Below are 25,067 nucleotides of genomic sequence, written 5' to 3' on the forward strand. Positions count from 1 at the left end.
CTCTGTGAGGTCCCTCCCAGGGCCTGTGACCTATTGACTTGCTGCTTATCCAGGTTTGGGGTTCAGGGTGATGCAGGCAGAAGACTTTGGAACTTGGAACAGGCTAAAGATGGTGACACCAAAGACCCTGCAGAGTCAGTGAGACAGGAAGAACGATGGTTTGGGGGGTCAGTGGTCTAGGAAGCTCAAGAGTAAGCCTAGAAAAACGTACATATACAACCAGACGAAAGCAGCCACAAAGTCGAAATTAACTCTAACATAGTGATGTTGTTTTGGTCTTCTTGAGAACGAAGGACAACAGCCACCCAAACAAACAACCAATCACACCCAAACCCACACTCATGTAAACACATGCGCACACACACATGCTCACACACATACACACATGTAGCTATGTATTACTTATATAACAAATCATAAGATGCTATTGAAATGTTTGCTATTAAGTGACTCGTCTAGGGTCACCCATGCTATTGGTAACCGGACAGGGATCCAGGACACCCAAAATATGTGGTCTCCTATACATGCAGAAGCCCGCAGGGAAAGGATGCATCAGCTGAGGTTAATGCCAAGCCATGCCTGTGGCAGGAACTTAGAGGAGGGTTAGTGAGAGGGAAGCAAACTTACTGATACCTCTGTTCATAAAAGATCTGCTTGGACCTCCTCATGCCTGGAAGAAAAATCACACATTAGGAGATAAGAAGATGCCTGGAGGCTAAAGAGAGACCTGGTCCAGGGCAGCTACTTCCGAAGAGCAGGCTTGTTGAGAGAGGCCCTGGCCCAGAAATCCCTGGGTCAGGTGGGTACGACATTGGTCAAAGATGGATCCAGATAGGACATTGAGTTTGAAGGGTGATCCTTAACACAAAGACCCAGAGCACTTATCCTAAGGGCAATGACCAGAAAGAATTTAGAACCAAGAAGCATCTTGGGTTCAAAACCTGAGTTTGTTTCTTACTGAAAGGTCCTTTCCTTTCTCTAGGCCCGTGTCCTACATTGCTGAATGCAGAGGTCAGACTGGGCAGGCTCTACCGTCCCTTCCCACTTTCCATCCAGTGGGAAGATTGAGAATTTTAGACAAGGTTGCCCAATACACAGGAGTCGCGTCATAATTGTTGGATTTGCCCACTTACTGGCACTCCCATCATTTTATCGATGAGATAGTTGAGGCCCTGAGTAGACAGTGATGATTGCAAGATCTCAGAAATCGAGAGTTAGAAGGGATCTCAGTGGCCTTGAATTCATCCCCCACAAGAAATCCCCACCATAACCTATCATTCAGTCATTCTCAAGCTCTGCTTTAGTATGGCCTTCGAGCTGGAAGGTAATGGTGGCTGGGAGGCACAGTAGATAGAGCACGGGACCCAGTGTCAGGAAGACAGGTTCAAATCCAGCCCCAGGTATTTACTAGCCGTGTGACCCTGGAAAAGTCATTTTACCTGTTTGCTTCAGTTTTCTCCTCTGTAAAATGGGGAATAATGATAGCATCTACCTCTCATGGTTGTCATGAAGATAAAATGAGACAATATGTATATGATGACTCTAATAATTATTATTATTCCTGGGCAAAAGAACCTCCGACTGTTGTCCTCATCCTCCCTACAGAAGCCCATTGTTTCACTGGGTGGGACTAGCAAGGAGAGGAGAGGCTCATTCATTCATTTTGAGAACAGTCAGCAGAGCAGGCTTGTCCAGAGGCCAAAGGGAAGGGATGTAGAGTTAGGCCATGAGAAGTGGGGTCCTGGGGGACTTGGATGTCTTACCTAAGCGGGGGCACCATACGCACATGCCCGCCACAGCCCCAAGTAGCAGAAGGGAGGCTCCGGCCCCGAGCAGCTCGGCCTGGTCCATGTCTCTGGGAGTCTTCTGCCTGCAATATGAGCCCATAAGTGACTTGAGGAACAGAAGGAGCCCCACTGCTCCCTTCCTGGGGTCCCCACTTCCTCTAGGAAGTGTCTTCTAACAGGCTGTGGGTGATCCTCGGCGGCATTCCGGACTGCTCTCCCTGCTTCTGATGGCTTCCATCACCTTAAGGGACTCTCTACCCCATAGCCTGGCACAGATGAATCTTCTGTAAGGAAGACCCAAGGTCCTGGCTGGCTAATCCCAGGGAAATCATTGAATGTCATGCCAACCCCGGCAGCTCAGAAGTTCTAAGCTGGGGGGAGGGGGAGACAGGTGATGACTGAAAGGGCCAACTTCCTCATTTTATAACTGGGGAAAATGAGGCCTGGAAAGTGATGTCTTGGAATCATAGGCTCATGTATATGCTCTGAAGGAGGGCCTTCAGGGGCCTTCTACTCGACCCCTCTCATTCTACAGAGGAAGACACTGAGGTCCAGGTTAAGTAACCCTCCTACTTGAAACATCCATTCTAACTGTTCTGTTCTGTTTGTTTCTGTATAGAATACTGCATTTTCTACATCTGTGCCAGAGAGAGAGAGAGAGAAAGGTGGGGGGGGGGGACAGACACAGACAGAGACAGAGACATAGAGAGATACAGACAGACAGAAACATAAAGAGCCAGAGAGAGAGACAGAGAGACACAGACACAGAGAGACACAGAGAGACAGACAGAGACGGGGGAGGAGAGAGGGAGAGAAAGAGAGAGAGAGAGAGAGACAGAGAGAGAGAGACAGACAGACAGAGACAGAGTGAGAGAGACAGAGACAGAGAGACAGACAGAGAGGGGGGAGGAGAGAGGGAGAGAAAGAGAGAGAGAGAGAGAGAGAGACAGACAGAGACAGACAGAGACAGAGAGAGAGACAGAGACAGAGAGACAGACAGAGAGGGGGGAGGAGAGAGGGAGAGAGAGAGAGAGAGAGAGAGAGAGAGAGAGAGAGAGAGAGAGAGAGAGAGAGAGAGACATCCCTTTACTAGGCTGGAAGCTCCCTTGAAGGCAAGGCTTAAGCTTTAGCTAAATGGTCAGGGAGCTGGTACATATTTACTGGGTTGAATGGAACTGAAAAAAAAAACCTCTCTGAGATATGAGAGCATCTACACAGGCCCTTGAAACCTGGGGAGGATTGCATGGACACAGATGGGACCAGGAGCCTCGTAAACTTGGACCTGAGCATTAAGCAGAGTCCACAAGCGGTAAAGTGTTGGACATTTCCTATAAGCAGTGGGTTTGCCTTGAACTGTTGGTATGGGGAGCTGGGGGTGGCAGGAGGCAGGTAAAATCCTCTGGAGCTGAAAGGGAGTCTGCTCCAGGGCTGGCTGGTCGAACTTCTTTTTCCAGGTGGACGACTGAGGCCAGGGAGAGGAAGAGACTTGTCCAACAGCACGTGAGCAGTAAGCATGTCAAGAAGGGGATTTGAAATCAGATCTTCTAACTCTGCAATCAAGGCCCTTTCTATTTCACTATTTCACGTGAGCTTAGAAAGGAGGTTAGTGAGGGGCTGAAAGGCCTTGAATGCCTCACTAGGGAGTTTTGAAAGAGTTACCCACCTTTCCCAAGTAGAGGGTCAAGAAATGTATCCTTTGAGCACATTGAGGGGTAAGGGAGTAAAGAAGGAGGCTTGTCCCAAGGGGGGATGGAGAAGGCTCAGAAATGCACTCAGAAATCCCTCATGGTCTACCCAAAACGCTTTGGACCAGTAAGTTGTTCCTTTAAGATCTAGTACCTTGGGGCGGCTAGGTGGCCCAGTGGATAGAGCACCGGCCCTGGAGTCAGGAGGACCTGAGTTCAAATCTGCCCTCAGACACCTAACAATTACCTAGCTGTTACTTAATCCCATTTGTCTTGCAAAAACCTAAAAAAAAAAAAAGATCTAATACCTTAATGTTGCAACTTACTGGCTACCCCCAGACAAAGAGGGACGGACTCCCCGGCTAGTTTCGGAGTAAGGCGGGCCTCTTTTGGATATAGCTAAGGAGAGAATTTGTTTTGTTTGACGCTACAGCACATTTGGAGGTTTTTTTCTTTTTTTCTTTTTCCAGTGGAGGGAAAGAAGTGGAAAGAAGAGAAAAATCAATTTTTGTTCATTGAAAAAATAAAATAGTAATTCAAAATTAATATTTAAAATTAAAAAAACTAGAAAAAGATGTCTTTACCTTAGGCAAAGGCTATCAGTCATTCACACTTTAGTGAACTTTAGTGTGAACATCTGTAATCAGATCAACCACACCGAGGGGATTAGGGCAAAGGGAGCCAGTCCGGAAAACTCTAAGGGGAGGATCAGAGAAGTAGCATGAGGACCCAGAGAGGCTGGATAGCGGAAGAGAGAGGAACAATAAGGGAAGTGGGAAGGAGTCAAGACAAATTATAATTCCAGTTCCTACACACACACACACACACACACACACACACACACACACACACACACACCCATGTCTGGGGTCCTTGCTGTTTACATTCATGGTACGACTAGGATTTCTGAGCCAGAAAGGGCCACTCCCTTCATTTTACAGAGGTAGAAGCTTAGGGAAGGAAGACAGCTTGTTCCACCCAACTAAGCCACTTAGTTGTAGAGTCAAGTTTGAAGCCTTTTAGAGAGGACACCATAAAAGTACAGTAAAGCCTTTCTGATTCGGACCTCATCGATTTGTCATTCATGATCCTGATGGCAGATAAGACTGATGGGTAAACCCTTAATTAACTGACTGATTAATAGTTACTAGTTAAACAGGTTCCCAAGATTCCCCTGGGGAATTATTTTAAAAAAAGAACCTGTCCATAAAAAGTCTTCAGGCTACTTTAGCATCATTTCTTGTACACCCTAGCTCCACTCATTAATGATATCAATTAAAGATGATTCTTACCTGTACATGAGAGCAGTCTACCTTGTAGGTATTATATAAAGAAGAAAGCACTTCTTATTGAACTAATCTCTAAATCTAATTTTTTCACTCCCCATTTTGGCTGATTTAATTCAACCTAACATTTATTAGGCACCTACCATTTGCAGTGATCTGTGATAGGCCCTGGGACTTCAATGATTTAAAAAGAAAGAGAACCCTTATCCTCAAGAAGCTTACAAGAAGCCCCTAGAGAGGTTTCCCCCTCTCTCCCTCAGGGAGTGTCTTTACTGGGTCACAGGGTTTGTCTTTCTCAGTCCACCTTCACCCCTAACTGAATTTATCTTTAACAACTGATTTCAGGTTTCTTTATTTTAGGGGGGGCAAGGCAGTGGGGTTCAGTGGCTTGCCCAAGGCTGCACAGCTAGGTCATTATTAAGTGTCTGAGGTCATATTTGAACTCAGGTCCTCCTGACTCCAGGGCCGGTGCTCTATCCACTGCGCCACCTAGCCATCCCTGATTTCAGGTTTCTTTGGAACCCAGGTCATGTTTTGTGAAGCTGACCCTAAGAATAGAAAAAGACCAATCATGCCATGGACCTCATAAAGATAAAAATTTCCCATCTATCTCTTGGACCCAGTCCCACAACTCCCCTTCCCAGTGCCAGATAGACATTTTAAACTCAGTCTGTCCGAAACACAATCTATACTTTTTCCCCCAAAACCACCCATCTTCTTAACTTCCCTATTTCTGTGTGTTTTAATTGCAAGGTTCTCAACTTCTCCCACCAGTCATAGCATGTTTATGGATGTGTAATGATAATAATTATATAAAGAGAACAAAATTAAAAATACAGAGATGATACCTTACTGCAAACACTTATGCATATGTTATCTCATCTGCTCGTCATAATAACTCTAGGATCATTATCTGCATTTGACAGATGGATTGTGAGGCAAAGAGGGATTCAGTGATTTCCTCAGATTTGCACAGCTCATGAGTGTCTGAGGCTGGATTTATCCTGATTCCAAATTCAACTCTATCCACTGGGCTACCTACCTGACTGGGGTGTGTGTGAGTGCATGTATGTGAGTGTGTGTATGTGTGTGACTGTGTGAGTGTGTATGAGTGTGTTTTGTGTGAGTGTGAGACTGTGTGTATGTGTGTGTGTGAGTGTGTCTGTGGATAATATCCATACTATATATTTGTGACTACATAAATGTTTATGAGCTATCTACCTGTGTGTCCTGACATGCACAAGCACATGTGTGTGCACTACCGACACTATCTGTTTATATACACGCACACACACACACACATAGATACTTAGGTAGACACACACACACATCAGCCCACACATGTTGCACACCTCATTAGGGGATGAGCATTTCCCTTAGTTCTCGTTCTTCTTTCAAAGCTTGACTAGGTTGTGCAGTGGATGGAGAACTGACTCTGGAGGCATGAGAACCTGAGTTCAAATCCTACCTTAGACACTTGCCACTTACTAGCTGTGTGACCTTGGGCAAGCCACTTCACCTTGACTACCTCGCATCCAGGGCCACCTCCAGTCGTCCTGATTCATCTCTGGTCATAGACCCAGATGGCTTTGGAGGAGAAAGTGAGGCTGGGGACTTAGCACAGCAGCACCCCCAATCCAGTTCACATGCTTGTCATGGCATCACCTCCCTGATGTCATGGTCTTCATTGAGAATGAAGGACAAACATCAATGTAGAAATATCTTAAATGAGATTCCTGGCACAAATTGTATCAGATTTTTCACTGATGGGAATGGGAATGGGGGAGGGAAAGGGTGAAGGTAGAAAAATGTGGAATTTAAAAACTTGCAAAAGGATGAATGTTGAAAATCATCTTTGCATTTAATTAGAAAAAATAAATAAATATGGGGAAAATTAGTGTAAACTTCCTGAAGATAGGGGACTGGCTCACTCTTTGTCTATCTTGTACCTCACACAGTGTTTGGTACACAGTGATTAATAAATGCTTGTTAACGGATTGTCTCCCTTGATCTGTAACCAAATGAAAGCATACCCAGCTGAGGGCTGAGGACGGATAAATCACTGTGTGATCTTAGGCAAGACACACCTCTTCTCTGGGCATCAGTTTCCGCCTTTTTGTGAAATGAAGGGATGTCCAAGATTTCTTCTAGTCTGGAAGTTCTGTATTCTATGAATTGATCTGAACTTTTCGCTGCCCCAGTCTTTTACCTGCACCCCATTTTCCATAAACTAGCCCACCTGAAGGGCCCCAAAATGGCCTCATGCCCCTTCACCCTTCTGGAGATAGCAAGAGCCTCACTGCTGCTGGCCTTTGGGGATGCTCAGGGAAGGGCAATGCGAATTAGGCAGCCTTGGGCAAAATTGTGAAGTCTTTTTTTGGGGACCTTCTCTTTCTGGGCCAAGCCTCCCATTCTCTGGAGTCTCTATTTCTGATAACTCAGATACTCATTGTACCAGAAGGTCTTCTAGTGGCCCAAATCCTTCCTTGTAATCTCATCCAGCGCTACTTTCATAGAATCCAGAACTATGGATATAGATGAACCATCATCCTGCTCATTGGTCTTAACCATGGATACAAAGATCCCAAAGGCATCTGGGAAGAGATGTCAAGGCTCTGTGAACTTGGTTGCAAGGCTGTTATTTGGTATTTAAACAATTATTTCATTGTAATAAGTCACTCAATAATACAATATAATCGATAATTTCAATACAATATAACTTCATTATAATAAAAATAATGCATTTTCTGAATTTAAACCTCACCAGAGCACCAACAAAGGGGCCTACCTAGGAAACAAGAAAGCCCCAGGTCTAGTTCAATCTCCTCCTTTTTTTTTTAATATTTTACATTATATTTTTCCAACTATATGCAATGGTAGTTTTCAACAATCATTTTTTTAGTTGTTTCTTTTTTGCAAGGCAGTGGGGTTAAGTGGCTTGCCCAAGGCCACACAGCTAGGTCATTCGGATTTGAACTCCTGACGCCAGGGCCCATGCTCTATCCACTGCGCCACCTAGCCGCCCCCCAACAATCATTTTTTGGTAAGGTTTTGAGTTTCACATTTTTCTCCCTCCCTCTTTCCAAGAGAAAGCAATCTAATATAGGCTATACATGCATAACTGCGCTAAACATAGATATTTATCATATTGTAAAAGAAGAATCCAATTGATATGGGAAAAAGCTATTAGGAAAAAAGTCATAAATAAGACAACTTTTAAAAATTGAAGATTGTGAGCTTTAGTCTACATTTAAATCCACAGTTCCTTCTCTGGATGTGGATAATATTTGCCATCACAAGTCTTTTAGAATTATCTTTGATTATTTTTTTTTTTTTAGGTTTTTGCAAGGCAAACAGGGTTAAGTGGCTTGCCCAAGGCCACACAGCTAGGTCATTATGAAGTATCTGAGACCAGATTTGAACCCAGGTACTCCTGACTCCAGGGCCGGTGCTTTATCCACTACGCCACCTAGCCACCCCCTATCTTTGATTATTATGTTCCTGAAATGAACAAATCCAACATAATTGATCATCACCCAATCCAACCTCTTCCTTTTATGGAAGAGAGAAGTGCCAAGGGGCAAAGCAAGACTGGAACCCAGAACCACCACCTCTACAACCTGTATTCTTTTTTTTTAATTTTTAAAGAAAATTATTTATCTTTCCAGCTACATGCAAAGATAATTTTCAGCATTCATTTTTTGGTATAGTTTTAAACTTCACATTTTTCTCCTTCCCTCCTCCCTCCCCCCACAGAGAGCAATCTAATACAGATCAGACATGTATAACTATGATAAACATATTTCCTTATTAATCATGATGTGAAAGAAGGATATGAACAAAAAGAGAGGAAAAAATGAGAGGGGGGGGGAACCTAACCTGCATTCTTTTTGGACCAATTACTGCTGGTCACGTGAATGGTCCGATTCAAAATTACCTTTCCGCTTCAATTCCCCAACTCCTATCATATCAAGAAATTGGTGTGATTAAATGACACTTGAGCAGGTGGATTTGCCTTTTGTCTCTTGTCTATTGGTCCCCTAGCACCTCATCCCACCCAGATGTTAGCTTCAGTCACTTGAAGATGCAGAAAAAGTCTCCATATAGGCTTTTTACTGGCTGCTTGTCTTCTCTCAGGGTGGGCTTCTAAATGAGCCCCAGAATCAACTTTCTAGGGCAGTCAAAAGATTTCCTTTCTTCTTCCCCAGAAACAAATGAAGTCATCACAACCCAAGAACCTCCAACTGACAACCTAACCTCCTCTGAGCAATTTGAAAATGGGGATACAACCTGGGGCCATTTTAAAATAGCTGGGCCCAGGCTGATGAATAAAATGTACTCAGACAGGAATAGAATAAGTGGTGGATGCTTCCTTTTGGAGTCAGGGAGGCCATCAATGGTATGAGCTGGAATGAGTTGAGGCCAGTCCAACCTAGACTAAAAAATGATCCATTTAATTTGCTTGAAACTGGACTAGGGTACTTTTTATGCATCTGAGCTTGCCCCTGGCCCTTTTGGGGGGGGGCATATTTTTTAAAGGAAATAAGCTAGAGACCACTTGAGCAGAAGGAGATATTAGCTGAGGAATTTGGGAAGCGGATCATAAACTTAGTACAGGAGGGAGATCTTGTAGTCATGAGAGTAGTTTCGGCTTTGAGCATCTGCTGGCAGAACTGTTAATAAATCTGTGATTTCCCCCGAATGATAATTTCATTCTCCACAAAGGAGTGACCAAAGAAAACCCAACTCTGGAAATGACTAACAAGGTTTGTTGCTGCATTAGGGAAGGGAATCCGCACTTATAAAGCCCTTGGATACTGTGCGCAGCACTTTACAAATATCTCATTTGATCTTATGACCTCCATTTTACAATTTATAAATAGAGGCAAAGAGGGGGGGAATGACCTGCCCTAGGTCACGTGGTCAGGAAGTAGCTGAGGTTGGATTTGAACTCATCTTCTTGATTCCAAGTCCATTGCTCTATCTACTGAGCCTCTAAGTTATCCAGTAGAAATGAGAAGACAAGCCTCCACTCCACCATTATCTCATGAAAAGGGCAGGGAAGGGGTGTGGCTAGGTGGTACAGTGGATAGAGCACTCGCCCTGGAGTCAGCAGGACCTGAGTTCAAATCCAGCCTCAGACACTTAATAGTGACCTAGCCTTGTGGCCTTGGGCAAGCCACTTAACCCCATTTGCCTTGCAAAAATAAAAAACCTTGAAAAAAAGAAAAGGGCAGGGAAGGGAAGAACACAACCTGGAGTCCCTCCCAGACTTGGGTCCAGCAGACAGATATTCACAACTTCAGAGAAAGGACAGCCGTGAACTCATACTGTTCGGAGGAAGCTGACTTGGGCAGTATTTAAATTTATAGAGAGTGTATTAGCTACTGTAGCGTGAGCTTGGTCAAGTAACCTCCCCTCTCTGGGCCAGAGTTTACCTTTCTGTAAAATGAAGGGATTGAACTTCATGTTCCTAAGGTTCCTTCAAGCTCTAAATTTGAATCAATGTGATTCTATTAAAGGCCAGGGCAAGGCTGGGACTGACCAGTCAGAAGCAGCTTGGTGGCCCAGGCAAGTGAGCCCTGGACTGGAGTCAGGAAGAGATGATTGCAAATCTGAAATCAGACACATCATAGCTGTATGGCTCTGGGTGGGTCAGTTGATTTCTGTCTGCCTTGGTTTCTTCAACTGTAAAATGGGAATAAAAAGCACCTACATCCCAGGGTTATTTTCTTCTTCTTTTTTTATTTTTTAAGGTTTTTGCAAGGCAATGGGGTTAAGTGGCTTGCCCATTATTAAGTGTCTGAGGCTGGTCCTCCTGACTCCAGGGCCGGTGCTCTATCCACTGGGCCACCTAGCCGCCCCCCCCCCCCGGGTTATTTTTGAGAATAAAATGAGATGCTATCATTAAGTGAATTGGGTCATTTAATAAATGCTTGTTTAAAAAAATGTTTAAATAAAATAAATAAAAAATAAATACTTCTTTTTTCCTTTCATCTCCTGAGGTTTTTCTTGGAGTATTATGATTTGAACATCTTAAGGCTACAATGTAGACATCATCTTCAAGCCTATAAAGCCCCTTTTGGTTCTAGATCCCATCCACTCAAAAGAATCATCCTTGGGGCAGCTAGGCGGTGTAGTGGATAAAGCACCAGCCCTGGAGTCAGGAGGACCTGGGTTCAAATCCGGTCTCAGACACTTAATAATGACCTAGCCGTGTGGCCTTGGGCGAGCCACTTGACCCCGTTTGCCTTGCAAAAACAAAACAAAAACCTAAAAAAAAAAAAAAAGAATAGGCCTTAGTGGAGGGATGCCGGCACCATGGAGAGTTTTGAGGGAAAGGGAGCCCTCCTTTCTCACGCTTCTATTTGGATTCTCAGTGTTGGGCTCACTTGTGCTCCCTAGTAGGTACATAATTCAAATATCCAGGTGACTGCCCCCTTCCTAACCAGCTGGCAAGTCCAGCTCTGAGGAGCGAAGGCTTCCCCCTACTCTTCTTCCCCAGCCACCGCTGGCTTAGCCCCACTGGGCTTCCAGAGGCTTCCCGTCTTCTCCCCTTCTCTTAGACCCCAAGGGAGGATTGAGGAAGGCGGAAGGTGGCACTCCAGGTCAGACGGTTTTCCAAGTAGCAAGTCATTTGGGAGGCCTGAGTGACTCATGGGGGAAGGTTAAACTGCATAGTTTTTCCAAGATAAATTTAGGCTAAAAAGAACCCAGCCGTGGTTTTTGCTGACCTGCCCCCTCTTACTCATCTTTGTGTCTTCCACAGAAGGAACTTAATCAATGTCTGGTCAATACCGAATAGCTGGCATGGGGCAGGGGGACGAATAGATTTCTCCAGCATGTTGGAGGTGGGGCAGGGGAAGGGGCGGGGCTGAGACTAGAATAACCTAGGATGATAGATCTAGTGTTGGAAGGGAGCTCACAGGCCCAGTTCTGACAGAGGAGACCATGGGGTCTGGGGGAAGTGAAATGGCTTGTCTAAAGTCACATAGATCGAAGTAACAGAGTCACCATTTGAACCTAAGGCTTCTGAACTTAAATCAATTGATCGACACTATGCCTTGTTGCTTCTCCTAGATGTTTCATATTTACCAAGTCAAATCATCTTGTTTATGCTTGCTTCCTCTTCTTTCTCCTCTTCCTCCTCTCCTCCCCTCCCCTCCCTCTTCTCTTCTCTTCTCTTCTCTTCTCTTCTCTTCTCTTCTCTTCTCTTCTCTTCTCTTCTCTTCTCTTCTCTTCTCTTCTCTTCTCTTCTCTCCTCTCCTCTTCTTCTTCTTCTTCTTCTTCTTCTTCTTCTTCTTCTTCCTTCTCTCTCTCTCTCTCTCTCTCTCTCTCTCTCTCTCTCTCTCTCTCTCTCTCTCTCTCTCTCCATTATCCCCTCCATCTCTCTCCACTAATCCTGACCTTGGAGGAAGAAATAAAATCCTAGAAAAGAAAAATAGCTAGTCCAAAACGAGTTAATAACAGTACAACAAAGACTCAGACTTGGGCCTCCCCTTCTCTCTGTCCTGTGGTGGATCACATATAACTCTCAGAAAACAAATCTCCCCAACCGTATGAAACCTAAAGCAAGGCTGATGTCAGCATAATGAGGCCAGGGGTGAGAGAGGGGTAGTGGTAGATTTCCCATACCTTTCTTCCCTCATCTCTTAATCCATTTTCCCCACCATCTTTTCTTCTCTTTCTTCTTGCTAGTCAATGTGGACCACCTTAAATCTAGACCCAATTAGGTGAGGATTAATTCATGAACACATAGAAATGGAAGCAATGATAAAAGCCCGGCTTCTTCTTTAGAAGGTCATGTGTTAGTCATGCCAGACTAACCTCACTTAGAGGTCATGGAAGATGCTACAGATAGCATCTACCTCCATTTTAGCGAAGCATTTGAAAGCCAAGTCTTTCTAATGCAGAAAAGATGAACACACAAATATCTTCACTGCATGAAGATGGGGGTAACAACTGGAGGATTAGAGGGATTTGAAACCGGGTTTCAAAGTGTGTATTAATGGGGCCACTCTGACCTTGCCGTTCTTGTTTGTTCTATTTATCAGCTAAACAAGTAGAACCTCAGAGTTCCTTCCGATTGTGTTTTTTCTAATTATCAATAATTTTTTTCCTGTTTATTGACTCCATCCCAGCTGCCTATCAACGTGCTCAGCTATTCCATCATGTTACCTTCTTGTATCTCTCTTTGATGAACCAATAGGAAGATTAGTTCACCTTGACTGTCTATACTTCCCAACCTTGATCCTTGAAACCCTTATAAATCATTTCACATGGCCTTAGTTTCTTTGCCTGCCAAATGGGGGTAGAAATAGTATTTACTTCTCAAAATTGTTGTGAGGATTAAATAAAAAAAATGTGTGTATGTATACATATATATAAAAACACTTTAAATATTATAGAAATGGCTGGCTGCTATAATGAATGTTATTCTCTTTGAGAATTGATTAATTATAATTAATCTTCATTAATAAAATTTTGTTGCATTCACAGAATGTCCGGGGAAGGCAGTCTGAACTTTTCTCCTTCGTGTCTAGCTTATCCTTCCTTATGGCAGCATGCTACCTACCTAAGACCTTGATGACTCTCCTCTTTTTTGAGGGAGAGAAACTTGTGGCCAGGGAACCTACGGAACTCCATCGCCACATGAGCATTTACAAAAAGTTGGTTCTTTCTTCTCTGCCTCTTCTAGATGTGGCTCGTAGGGCCCCTTAACCCATTGGCTGCCTTGCTTCTTCTCAGAGTATCTGGTTTGTGGTTTCTCTGGTCTTCCTTATGATGTACATGAAGCTTTATTTGCTTCTTAGAATTTCGGAGCCAGTGCGAATCTTTCTCCCTGGGGAATGTAACTGAATTGCTATTGTTTGCTAGATCATCTATCCATGCATAGACATTTATATATAACACTATTAATAATTAAGACCTTTCCTTCTTGTTAGGGTCTTTATTCTCCTTCCCCTATAGAATCTGATTTCCATTCTCATCATTCAGCTGGAAGTGCCCTCTTCAAAGTTCTCATGGACCTCTTCATTGCCGAGGCTAGTGACTTTTCCTCCATCCTCTCCTTCCTGGATGTCTCTGTAGGGTTTGGCACTGTTGGTCCTTCTAGGCACTCTCCCATTACTAGATTTGCATGATGCTGTTCTCTCCTAGCTTCCCTCTTATGTCTCCAATTGCTCTTTCTCAGTCCTTTTCTCTAATTCTTCTCCCCATTTCATTCCTACGCTCCCCAAGGCTCTTGTTTTGTTTGTTTGTTTGGTCTCCACACTTTCTTTCTTGGTGATCAATTATTATCTTTCTTGCAAATTAGAAATCTCTTGTTGATCTCTTTTCAGTGATTCCCAGATCTGTCCAATCCTGATCTCTCTACTGAATTACAATGAATTGATTTGGGGATTTCTCAAACAGGATGTCATAGGCCTTGAAAACTCAAAATGTCCATAACAGACCTCATTATTTCCTCCTCCTCCCAAACCTTCCTTCCTTCCAAAATTTCCCATTGCTAATATCTTCCCATCCTTCCAGCACCCCTCCCCACCGCAGGCTGTCATCCTTGACTCCTCAGTCTCACTTGCTCCAGGCATCCGATCTGTTGCCAAATAATCACCAAAACAGCACCCTTCTAAATCTCTTTATCAACCTTATTTTAGGCCTCTCTCATCTCTTGCTTGGACTACCACAATAAATTTCAGATTGGTCACTCTGTCTCAGGTCTCTCCCATTCCAATCCAGCTTCCATTTGGCTGCCATGATGGTTTTCCTAAAATATTGGTGTGACCAGATTACCCCAAACTCAGTGAGTTCCAGTGGCCCCCTAGGCCTTCATACCTTTTTCCCTTCCTATCTTTCTAGTCTCCATATAATTTAAGATCCTCCTAAACTGGTACTTCTACTCATCTCCCATCTCCATGCCTTTGCCTTAAATGCTCTGTCGCAATTCCACCTCTTAATTCCCCCCATCTTCTTTTAACACTCATTTTCTAAAACAGAACTTTCCTATCCCCCACAGCTACTTCGCCTTCCTATTTCAAACTGTCTGCCACCTACTCATATGTATCATTTATTTACATGTTGTTGTCCCATAAGAGTATTAGCTTCTCAAGGACCTGCTTTTTTGCCTTTGTTTGGTATTTCAGTGTTTGACATGGTCCAGTGCCTGGGCTACAGGAAGCCGTATCCCTGGACACCACATTCTGTCAACACCTCCCACTCTTGTCTTTAGTTCATCTAAAGCCTCAGTTGACTGATTTAAAAGTTCTTTTAAGCACTTTAGTCCTTTGCACGGCCTTCCTTCCTTTCCCTCTCCCTAGTGCAAAGGCGGAGCTACCCAATAATCACTCATTTGGAGAGGTGTTGGCTCCCCAACATAGGAACTCATGCAGAGAGAGCCCTCAGCTGCAGGGTATGGTGTGCACAGTAGTGAGACCTCTGTTTGTAGTAAATTTGGGCATTTATAAATTCTCTAGAGAAGGAGACATATGTAAAACAGGAAACATCCAGAACAGAGGTGAAGCGAGGAGGGGACTAGTCTCTCTCCTTAAGGGTGGAGAGGAGTGGGCCAGGACTTAGATATTTTGTCTGAATCTTGATGAGGAGGAGGCAATCTGAAATCCCATCTCCCTGGAAGCCCAGAGGATGCCCATTCCAAGAAGGGTGGGGGTAGGGAGGAAAAAGGCCTACAGAAGGCAGCAGGCAAGATGAGGTGGGCCCCCTAGTTTGTTAGTTCCCCCTGGGAAGCCAAAATAGCAGAAGGGGAAGTGGGTAGTTTTTGTATGAGCCAAAATAATAGAGAATAAGAAAACCTGAGGTAGAACAGAAGGGAGGCCGAGCAGGGCTTAGCCACAACTTAGGGAGGGACCATAGGGATGGTCTCTAAGTCAACATCTGCCATCAGCCTGGCCTTTTGTAGTCACATGAGTCACCCAAGGCCAAATGGTTCAACTGTTAGAACAGGGAGGCTTCTAAGCTACTTCAAATAGTTTACTTTTCACAGAGGGAAACTGAGGACCAGGTCCAAGATCATTCAAGAAGAACCAGAATTCAAGTTTCCGACCTCCCAGTTCAATATTTTCTTCTACTATATTACACTCCCTTTCATATTCTCCTGGACACTCCCACCGGGTTCAGAGCTTGGGATCCATAAGCTTGCTTCCCTCCCCCCAGTATTTTGGTAAATTTATTTCAACATAATTGATTTCCTTTGTTATCCTATATATTTTATGCATTTAAAAACAAACTTCTGACAAGGGTCCCCCTCCCCCCAAAGTGAAGAATCCCTGCACATTAGTGAGTTTGACCCACAGTGGTCTGTGGCTGGGATGGTTTCGTCAGCTAGCAGTTGCCCTCGATCCAAACAGCTAAAGAGTGACAGAAGCTGGAAAGAGGACCTGGGAAGCCCACATGGCAGGTCACTTCTTATTCCCTACCAATCTTTGTCCTGGAAAGTAGCACATTCATCTCCTTCTTATCGGAAGCAGAACTTTCTGCTTGGGATGCCATCTTTGGAGCCTCCACACCATCCTATCAATTCATTGGATACTCAATCAAGAAACATCGGGGATGCCCATCAGTTGGGGAATGGCTGAGCAAATTGGGTTCCTTGTGATGGAACGTGTGATGGAACACTATTGTTCTACAAGAAATCATGAGAGCAGGATTTCAGAAAAGCCTGGCAAGACTGGCATGCATTGGTGCTGAGTAAGACGAGCAGAACCAGGAGAACACTGCCCACACTAACAACAACATGGGGTGACGGTCAGCCATGGTGGACTTGTTCATTTTGGCAGGACGAGAATCAAAGACAATTTTAAGGGACTTGTGATGCAAAATACCATCCATATCTGGAGAAGGAACTGTGGAGTTTAAATGAAGGTCACACCTTATTATCTGCAATTTTTAAAAGCTGTTTAATGTATTATGTAAATTTGTTATCAATGACGCTTTCTTCCCTTTGGATCTGATTCTTCTTCTCATCCTGTTCAATTTTGATCTATTGATCTATGTTTAGCATGGTTACTAATGTAAGGACTATGTCAGATTGCTTTCTGTATGGAGAGGGGGAGGGAAGGGAGGAAGTAAGAAAAATGTAAAACACAAAACCTTGCAAAAAAAGTGATGGGTAAAAACTACCATTATATGTAGTTTGCAAAACAACATATATATATGTAGAAAAGGAAACATTTCTAAGTTGCCTACAATGTGCTAAGCGCTGGGAATACAAAAAGAGGCCAAAGACAGTCCCTGCCCTCAGGGAACTTACAGTCTACAGAGAAAATGACAAACAAATGCATTTACAAAATCAAGCTCTGATCACGATAAACAGAGCAAATAGCAGAGGGAAGACCCTGAAAATAGCGGGGAATGGGGAAGCTTTCCTGGAGAAGGTAGGGCTTTAGTTGAAATTTAAAGGAAATCATGGGGCAGCTAGGTGGCACAGTGAATAGAGCACCAACCCTGGAGTCAGGAGGACCTGAGTTCAAATCCAGCCTCAGACACTTAACAATGACCTAGCTGTGTGGCTTTGGGCAAGTCACTTGACTCCCTTGCCTTGCAAAACAAAACAAAACAAGACAAGACAAGACAAGACAAGACAAGACAAGACAAGACAAGACAAGACAAGACAAGACAAGACAAGACAAGACAAGACAAGACAAGACAAAGAAAATCAGGAAGTAGAGGGAGAACATTTCAGGTTTGAGGGAGCCAAGAGATGGAGGCTCTTGCTTGTGGACCAGCCAGGAAGGCAGAAGTCCAGGATCAAAGAGTATGTATTTGGGAGTAAGATGTAAGAAGACTGAAAAAAGTCAGATGGGATTGGTTATGACGAGCTTCGAATATCAAACAAGGTATTTTGTGTTGATTTTAGAGGCAACAGGAAGCCAATGGAGTTTGTTGAGTAGGGGGGTGCGAGAGTTGGACCTGGGCTTTAGGAAAATCACTTTAGTGACAGGAGGGAAGATAGACTGGAGCAGGAGAGACCTGAAGCAGGTAGAACCCTGCCCCCAGTTACTATTGCATTAGTCCAGTGAGGAGGTGATGAGGGGCCTGTACCAGAGGGGTGGTAGAGTCACATGAGAGGAAGGTGCTTTTGAAAGATAGGGTTAAAGTAAAGCCAAAAGACCTCAAGTATAGCTTGGATATAGGAGGGCAGAGACAGTGAAGAGTCCAGGCTGATTTGAAGGTTGGGAGCCTGGGGTGATAGTCTTGTTCTCCCCAGTACTAAGGAAGGGAGGAAGGGGTGGGTTTCGAGGGAAAGAGCATGAGCTCTGCTTTGAACATCGTGAGTTTAAAATGTCTACTGGCCTTTCCATTCCAGATGTCTGATTGTCAGTTGGAGATGCAAGATTGGAGCTCAGATAGGAAAGGAAGATTTAAGAATTACTCATTTGGCCACTTTGCGGATCTCATGGAGCTATTGAATCGTGGCCCGGCCGGTCTTTTTCAAAGTCCTCCATAACCCCACTCTCCCACCTTTCCAATCTTCTTTCACCTTACTCCACAAAATGGATTTAATCTAGGAACACTGGCCTCTTGCTTGTTCCCAGAACAAAACTCCCCATTTCTAGGCCCCAGGCATTCTTTCAGGCTGTCCCCCTTGCCTGGCAAGATCTCCGTCTACCACCCTGCCTACAGTCCCTAAAATTCCACCTTCTACAGCAGAGATGGGGAATGTTCAGCCTATAGGCTGAAAAAGATCCATGCAATCATTTGGTCTGGCAAGGGACTCAAAATTCAATATATTTAGGAGTTTTTCAGGGTGAATTAATTGTTTGATCATATATATAATAGATTGATTTTTAAGTTGATAATTTTGTAAGAATGATGTTATAAATATCCAAATGGCCCTTGGTAGGAAAAAAAAGGTTCTTCACCCCAGTTCTATTAGGAAGCCTTCTCTAACTCCTCTTTATGCTTTAAAAAAAGGTGTGGCTTCAAGCTATTAATTATCTTTTATTTAATCCTGTGTTCTTTCTTTACATAGAGCTTTCTTTTCTTAAATCCTGTATATAATAGTAGATTTGTTTGCATGTTGTCTTCCCCAATAGATTGTAAGCTCCTCCAAGGCAGGGACTGTCTTGTGCGGCAAAGCCTGGCCAATGGCAAGCCCTTAATCCATGTTTATCGATTAACTGATTCCGGCCAGTTATGGTCTAATTTCATACATGGAGGTAATTTTCCATGCTTGGTCACTGAAGCATCTATCCTCACACCAGTATGAACGCTAGCTCCCTCTAGAGAAGTAGAGTACTCTCCCTTCTACAGTGGACAAGATGATGCCGCTACAGGCCAACGAGTAGGGAAGGAGCCTCCGGCCTCTCTCTGGGCTGGACCTCAAGCCTGAATTCTAACCCTTTTAGCTTAAAGGGATCTGAAAGAGCTCATGCTGCTTTGAGAACTCAGAAACCGAGCCATGTCATAGTGAGAAGATGGCTGGAGGGAAGGAAGGAGACTCCAATATAGTCAGAGGTCCTGGGTTCAAAAGACAGCACTACGCCACCTACCATCTGTCACTGTCACTTTGTGTCTCTGCATCCTGCCCAGAAAACTGAAGGGGGGAGAGCCGACCTTGGGGCTGTGTCTGACAAGAAGCCCATGCACCTATGCTGTCGGCAGATCGTAGATTTAGTCAAGTCCACAGACATTCATTAAATAGTGGCTCTTGTTCAGGTGTTCGGACTTCAAAGATAGGAAAAGAAAGGAAGGAGGGAGGGAGGTTTAGACATCTGGAGTAAGAAGGAGAGAAGAGGGACGGGGGAAGGGGGGGATGTGAGTGATGGAGGAGAGGCCGGACCATGGGGGGACAGTGGTCAGATATAACACATTTTCTTTTTTACTTCTTGCAAGGGGCTGGGATTGGAAGGCCTGTCCAGGACCATAGGGCCAGGTAGATGCTGGGCCGAAGGGGTGGTATGGGGGCTCGGGGGCTCTTGGCCCCAGGACCAGGGATCTGTCTGCTGTGCCATTCAGCGACCCTATGGCAGAGTCGGTGAAAGGAGAGAGAAAATATAGGATATGGTAGTGGAGAAACACAAAAGGAGGGAGTTGCGACCAGCAATGGCAAAATATGGAAGTAGCTTTTGTGATGGACTTATAAAGACTGTGATCCACCCATGAAAGAGCTGGTGGTGTTGGAACACAGACTGAAGCACAATTTTACTATTATTATTTTTGGGGGGGGGTGCAGGGCAAATGGGGCTGGGTGGCCTGCCTGGGGCCGCACAGCTGGGTGATTGTTGGGTGTCTGAGACCGGATTTGGACCTGGGTGCTCCTGGCCCAAGGGCCGGTGCTCTGTCCACCACCCGGCTGCCCCTACTATTATTATCATTACTATTTTATTTTATTTGGGGTCTTTTTGTTTTTGTTTTTGTTTTTGCAGGGCAGTGGGGTTGGGGTGGCTTGCACAGGGTCACACAGCTGGGTGATTGTTGGGTGTACAGGGCCGGATGTGGGCTTGGGTGCTCGTGGCTCCAGGGCTGGTGCTCTGTCCACTGTGCCACCTGGCCATACCTACAATTATTACTATTATTTTTTTTTCTTTTCTTTTAATTTTAATTTTTTCCCTCCCCTTTACTTTATCGCCCATGTGGGTCTATATTTGGGGGAGGAGGGGATTTTATGTTTATTCTTAAACAAGAATATTTTAGTAATGTATAAAAAACATTATTTGTACAAAATAAGAATAAATAAATAAATTAATTAATTAATAAAGGAAAAAGAAGGGAGGGAGGAGAAAGGAAGGAAGGCAGGAAGGGAGGCATGAAGGAAGGAAGGAAGAAAAAGACAGAATGAAAGCAAGGAAGGGAGGGAGAAAGGAAGGGAAAAAGAAAGAAGGAAAGGAAAAAGGAAAGGAAGAAGGAATGAAAGAAATCTTGAGCTCGGCTTGATCCCGTCTAGCTGTGAATGTGAGAAAGTCATTTCCATCTCTCCAACCTCAATTTCTTCCTCTGTAGGATGAGGGTGATTGGACTCAAGCTACCTGTTCCCCAGGGCTGTGGGTCCTATGACAGTGAAGGTTGGAGGGGCCTGGCATACTGATTCATGGGGTCACACAACTGAATGTTTGAACGCCCACAGCCTATGAAGATGGGCTGGTCTCTCTTTTATGTTTTCCTTTTCTAAACCAGAGTTCAAGGGCCTGGACCCCTTATCTGAACTTTTCCACCAAAGCTGTTTCCATTGTTAAGAGTCCTAGTTACTCAAATTGCTTCCATCCACAAAAGGCGGTTTCACTAATTTCCCCAGCAAACTCCCTCAGTAGTTATGATCAGGCCTTTAAAAGGTGGAAGAAAGAAGAGGCTCTAAAATATCCCCCAGCCTGCCGAAATGGAAAGAACTAGAGGAGTCTTTGATGACGGCCGCCGGGCACTCAGCTCTGGCCAAGGCGACACCACCCACAATCCCTGTTAGACCGACGGCCGCCTGAATGTCAACCTAGGCCCTCTGCCTCTGTTGGACGGCTCCCTCCTTCCCTTCGTTTTCTCTCATGGCACGGAGGGGCTTCTGGGTTCTCCAGGAAGATCGTGCGCTCTGTCAGAGCCCAAGTCTGGTTAGACTCTCCACTCAACCTACTTAAAATCGTGTTCCTTATCCAGGGTAACCCTGCCCACCCACCCCACCCCCACTCCTATTCTGTTCATTTTTAGAGACTTTCCCCCTTTTTAGAGACTTCTAGACCCATTGGTGATGTGCCAGTTGGCACAGCAGTCCCTTGGTCTGAAAACTCTAAGCCTGGGCCTTGGGGGACTCCCCAGGCAGGGGCTCCCATTGCTTGTCTGGGCTCCCACCCACCCTATAGTAGCCCACAGGACTGAAGAGTAAGAGAGTATGCATACAAGTCTGTCCCCAGCAAAGTTTAACTACCAGTTCTCAGAGGGGGAAAAAATGTACCCACAACCTACTGCAATCTATACATTTTCCCCATCACTCTCTCAAGTCAATCAATAAAGCAACAATTCAGGTGCTGTTTTGTGCTGCCTCCGGCACAATCTGACTTTATCTTTCCGTACCTTCCTAGCTGAACTTGGCTATGCCTATCAATACACCAGGCTCACCCGTGTTTAGTGTCCTGGCCTGCATTCCACCCGGACTCTGCCCTAAATTCTAACAGAGACCTGGGGAACTCCAAGATGAGACTCACAGGGGCTCGTGCTCCATAAGATGGCAGACGAGGGCAGGCAGATCCTCACAGAAGGCACTACCATCTTCCCAGTCACCCAGCTTGTTACCGGAGAGCCGTCCTCTACTCCTCCATCTTCCCAGTCCCAATTAATTGACAAATTTTGCCGGTTCTGTCTCCCCAGCATCTATCTCCTCTCCATTACCCAGTGGTCCGGAGTCTTCTCCTTCTCACTTGGGCTCTTGTAATGGCCTCCTAAGTGGTCTCATTTCCCCTCAAAGATAGCAAAGTGACTTTCTGAGAGGGTAAATCTGCCGTGTCACTGCCCAGTTCCGCAGACTCCAGTGAGCTGAGCATTGAAAATCCTTTACAACTGGCTCTAGCCACTTGTCCAGACTGACATTCCCTTCCCACGTTCCGTGGTCCTGCCATGCTAAGCTGCCTCATGAGACTCATCTCCTCCTGCCTCTGCCCTGGTCATTGCCTGTCCTTATCATGCTCCCGCTTTGTCTCTGCCTCTAAGTTCCTTCAGAACTGGGCTAGAGATATCACTTCTGACATGAGCCTGTGTCCAGTCTGGCTGGATGACTTTGGGCCAAAGCATGTCACGACTGGTGCCCTGGGCACCTTTCTAAGCCCCTCCATTTTAGAGAAAATGCTGACCTGCATTGGTAAAGGGAATTTCCTCTTACGAACACAATCACAGATCTAATTCCTACTCTTAGATGCTATGTCTCCAGGTGGAATGTAAGTCCCTTGAAGGCAAGACCTCTGTTATTTTCATCTCTTGTTATGTCTTATACCCCTGAGGCCTACCACGGTGCCTGGCCAGAGTGGCCTTTTTCTTTCATAGAATCTCTGCCAGGTCTTGAGTGCCAATGGGTACAACCCTACTGCTTTTATAGATAAGACGACTGAGGTCCATAGTGATTTGCCAGAAGTTATCTGAACTTCCTCACAGGCCCATCCTCTGGTTTTTGCACCTACTGGGGCAGGGTTGATCCCAAGAGAACAGGATGGTGGCCCGTCTATGTTGGCTGTCATTACCCACAAACATGGAAGTTTCTTTAAAGAGCAATGCTGAAGAAGGGGTCAGTTTGGTTCCCGGCAGCCCTGGCAGCCCAGCCCCCCTAGTGCCGCCCGTCTCCCTCGTGCCCCGGGAGAAGAGCAGAGAGTGGTTGGGGGCCCTGGGATAGTCCTGCTGCCGGGGCTCGGTCTCCCTTTGAGCACTTACCTAGGAGGCTGACAGCTGCCTTCACTCGGGGCGGACCATCACTCTCTGGCCCCCCGAGCTCTCTGCTGTCACCAGGCAGGCTGCTGGTTTCCTGTCACCTTCTGAATCACTCCCCTCAAACATCCGCCCCTCCACTGGACTGGCTAGCTGGGTGATGAATGAGCAGAGACACAGAGACATCGGAAGGGGGAGACATTCAGAGGCCAAGAAATACGAGCAGGACCTAGAAGGAGCGGAGAAGCAGAGACAGAAATAGTCTCTCTGGGGAGAGAAGAGGGCTAAGAGACTTGAAGAGAAAACGGAAGAGCTAAAAAAAGAGGGACAGAAAACTAGAAGAGAGACAAAACCAGAGAGAAAAGAGCCCAGAGAGAAACTTCAAGACTCCTGTTCAAACCAGGATCCACTGGCAAGTCCTCTTTTGCTTATCTCTCATCTCCCTCCACTCCTGGGCTCCCAGGATATATCAGGAGATCTCCCAATGCTGTCTTTGCCCCCTCTTAGGCTCCAGGGCCTCAGGCTCAGACAGTTTCATGGGAAGAGTTCTAGAGTCCTGGATTCTAGCCCTGGCCTTGCCACTAAGGCATCCTGCCCTCAGGAAGCTCATAATCTGGTCCAGACGGACTCATCCAGGAGTCAAAGAGCAGATAATAGGCCAAGGCAATGATCCAGAAGGGTGAACAATGTGGTCCCTAAGGTCAGTACTATAGGACTTTAGAGGAGGAGGACAGTGAGGCTGGCCCTGTCCTTTCGCCTCTCAACCATAACCCAAGGACTCTTGGGCTTTGCCTTCTTCCCTTTGATATACTCTGAAGACTTCTTGGGCTTCCCATCAGCCCTTTGATGTAGCCTCCTCCTCCCAATATGCCCCCATATTGGAAGGCCCCTCCATTCTTTGGCAAAGTGCTTACCCCAGAGTAAATATTATTTCTTTTTTTATGATTTTAATTAATAAGCATTTACTCCATCTCTTTCCTACCCATTGGGGAAAAAAGTGAAACAAAACCAAAAAAGAAAAACCCTTATGGCAAATAAGACCTAGCCCAGGCAAGACTAATTCCCCTTTTGGCTGAGTCCAAAAATATATCTGCCTTCCGAAATGCGTCACCTCTCTGGTCAGGTGGTGGGCAGTATGCTTCATCATTCATTTATTCGTTCATTAATAATTGAGTCCAATTATTACTCATTTTACAAGGGAGGAAGCTCAGGCCCGGAGAGGAACAGTCCAAGGTTACACAGCAAGGATGGGCCAGCTCTTTCCATTACAAGTCAAGCTGTTGCTTCTCCGCGGCCGTGGCCTGCCCAGCAGCGCAAGGAACAGCCCTTCTCTCCTCTTCTGCCTCTGGAGATAACATCAATTCAACAGAGAGGAACTTGGGTATATGTTGGGGCAGGGGTCAGAACTTGTGGGAGAGTCTAGGATCTAGAACCAGATAAGACCTTCGAGGTCATCTTGCCCATCCCTGGCATTTTTCCATATTAGGGAGCGAGGCCCAGAGAGGTAAAAAACCGTTCTTTTTCTTAATGTTAACAATATTAATAAAATGATTAATTACCCCCCCCAAATTTGTCTCTCAAATCTGTTAAATGTCACTATCTGAGAGTGGAGATAAAATCATCTTGCAGCCTCTGTTTACAATCTGCAAATGTTACTGGCTTGAATGGGTGCCGGGCACCTTCCTACTCATTGCTGCTCCCTGGCGGGACAAAATGAGAATTCAAAACCAGAAAGCAGTCATATGTACTGTATACTGTTGGTGACTGCTTTGGAAGACCGGATTTCCCAAGGACCTTGGCAGGTGAAGGTGTCAGGGACTCTTGGCTTGATTTTGTGGTTGGTGACTTTTACGTCATTAAGACCAAGCCAAAGCCCAGAGCCTCCATTTTGGAGATTCTGACTCCATAGACATGGAACACTAAATCTGGGATTCTATTAATTCTATTCCATTACTCAC

The 25,067-nt window shown here is 45.2% G+C and overlaps 1 protein-coding gene across 19 annotated transcripts in view; it reads right to left on the minus strand.

Moving 5' to 3' along the window:
- LAT2 (linker for activation of T cells family member 2) overlaps positions 1 to 23,446 on the minus strand; it is a 58,386-nt gene extending 34,940 nt beyond the window's left edge. For 17 of the 19 annotated variants that reach the window (XR_012468850.1, XM_074189399.1, XM_074189391.1 and 14 more), the window contains exons 1-3: positions 21,903 to 23,107; positions 1,764 to 1,870; positions 628 to 670 (exon numbers count right to left, since the gene is read on the minus strand). Coding sequence is in view for 18 of the 19 variants with exons in the window: in XM_074189399.1 (XP_074045500.1) it covers positions 628 to 670; positions 1,764 to 1,870; positions 21,903 to 21,919 (167 nt within the window). In the remaining variant the exon portion in view is untranslated. The other 2 variants (XM_074189400.1, XM_074189392.1) reach the window with 2 other exon arrangements.
- Between the last annotated feature and the right edge of the window lie 1,621 nt (positions 23,447 to 25,067).

This window comes from Macrotis lagotis, chromosome 5 (genome assembly GCF_037893015.1).
Source record: "Macrotis lagotis isolate mMagLag1 chromosome 5, bilby.v1.9.chrom.fasta, whole genome shotgun sequence".
In the NCBI taxonomy this organism is placed as follows: domain Eukaryota; kingdom Metazoa; phylum Chordata; class Mammalia; order Peramelemorphia; family Peramelidae; genus Macrotis; species Macrotis lagotis.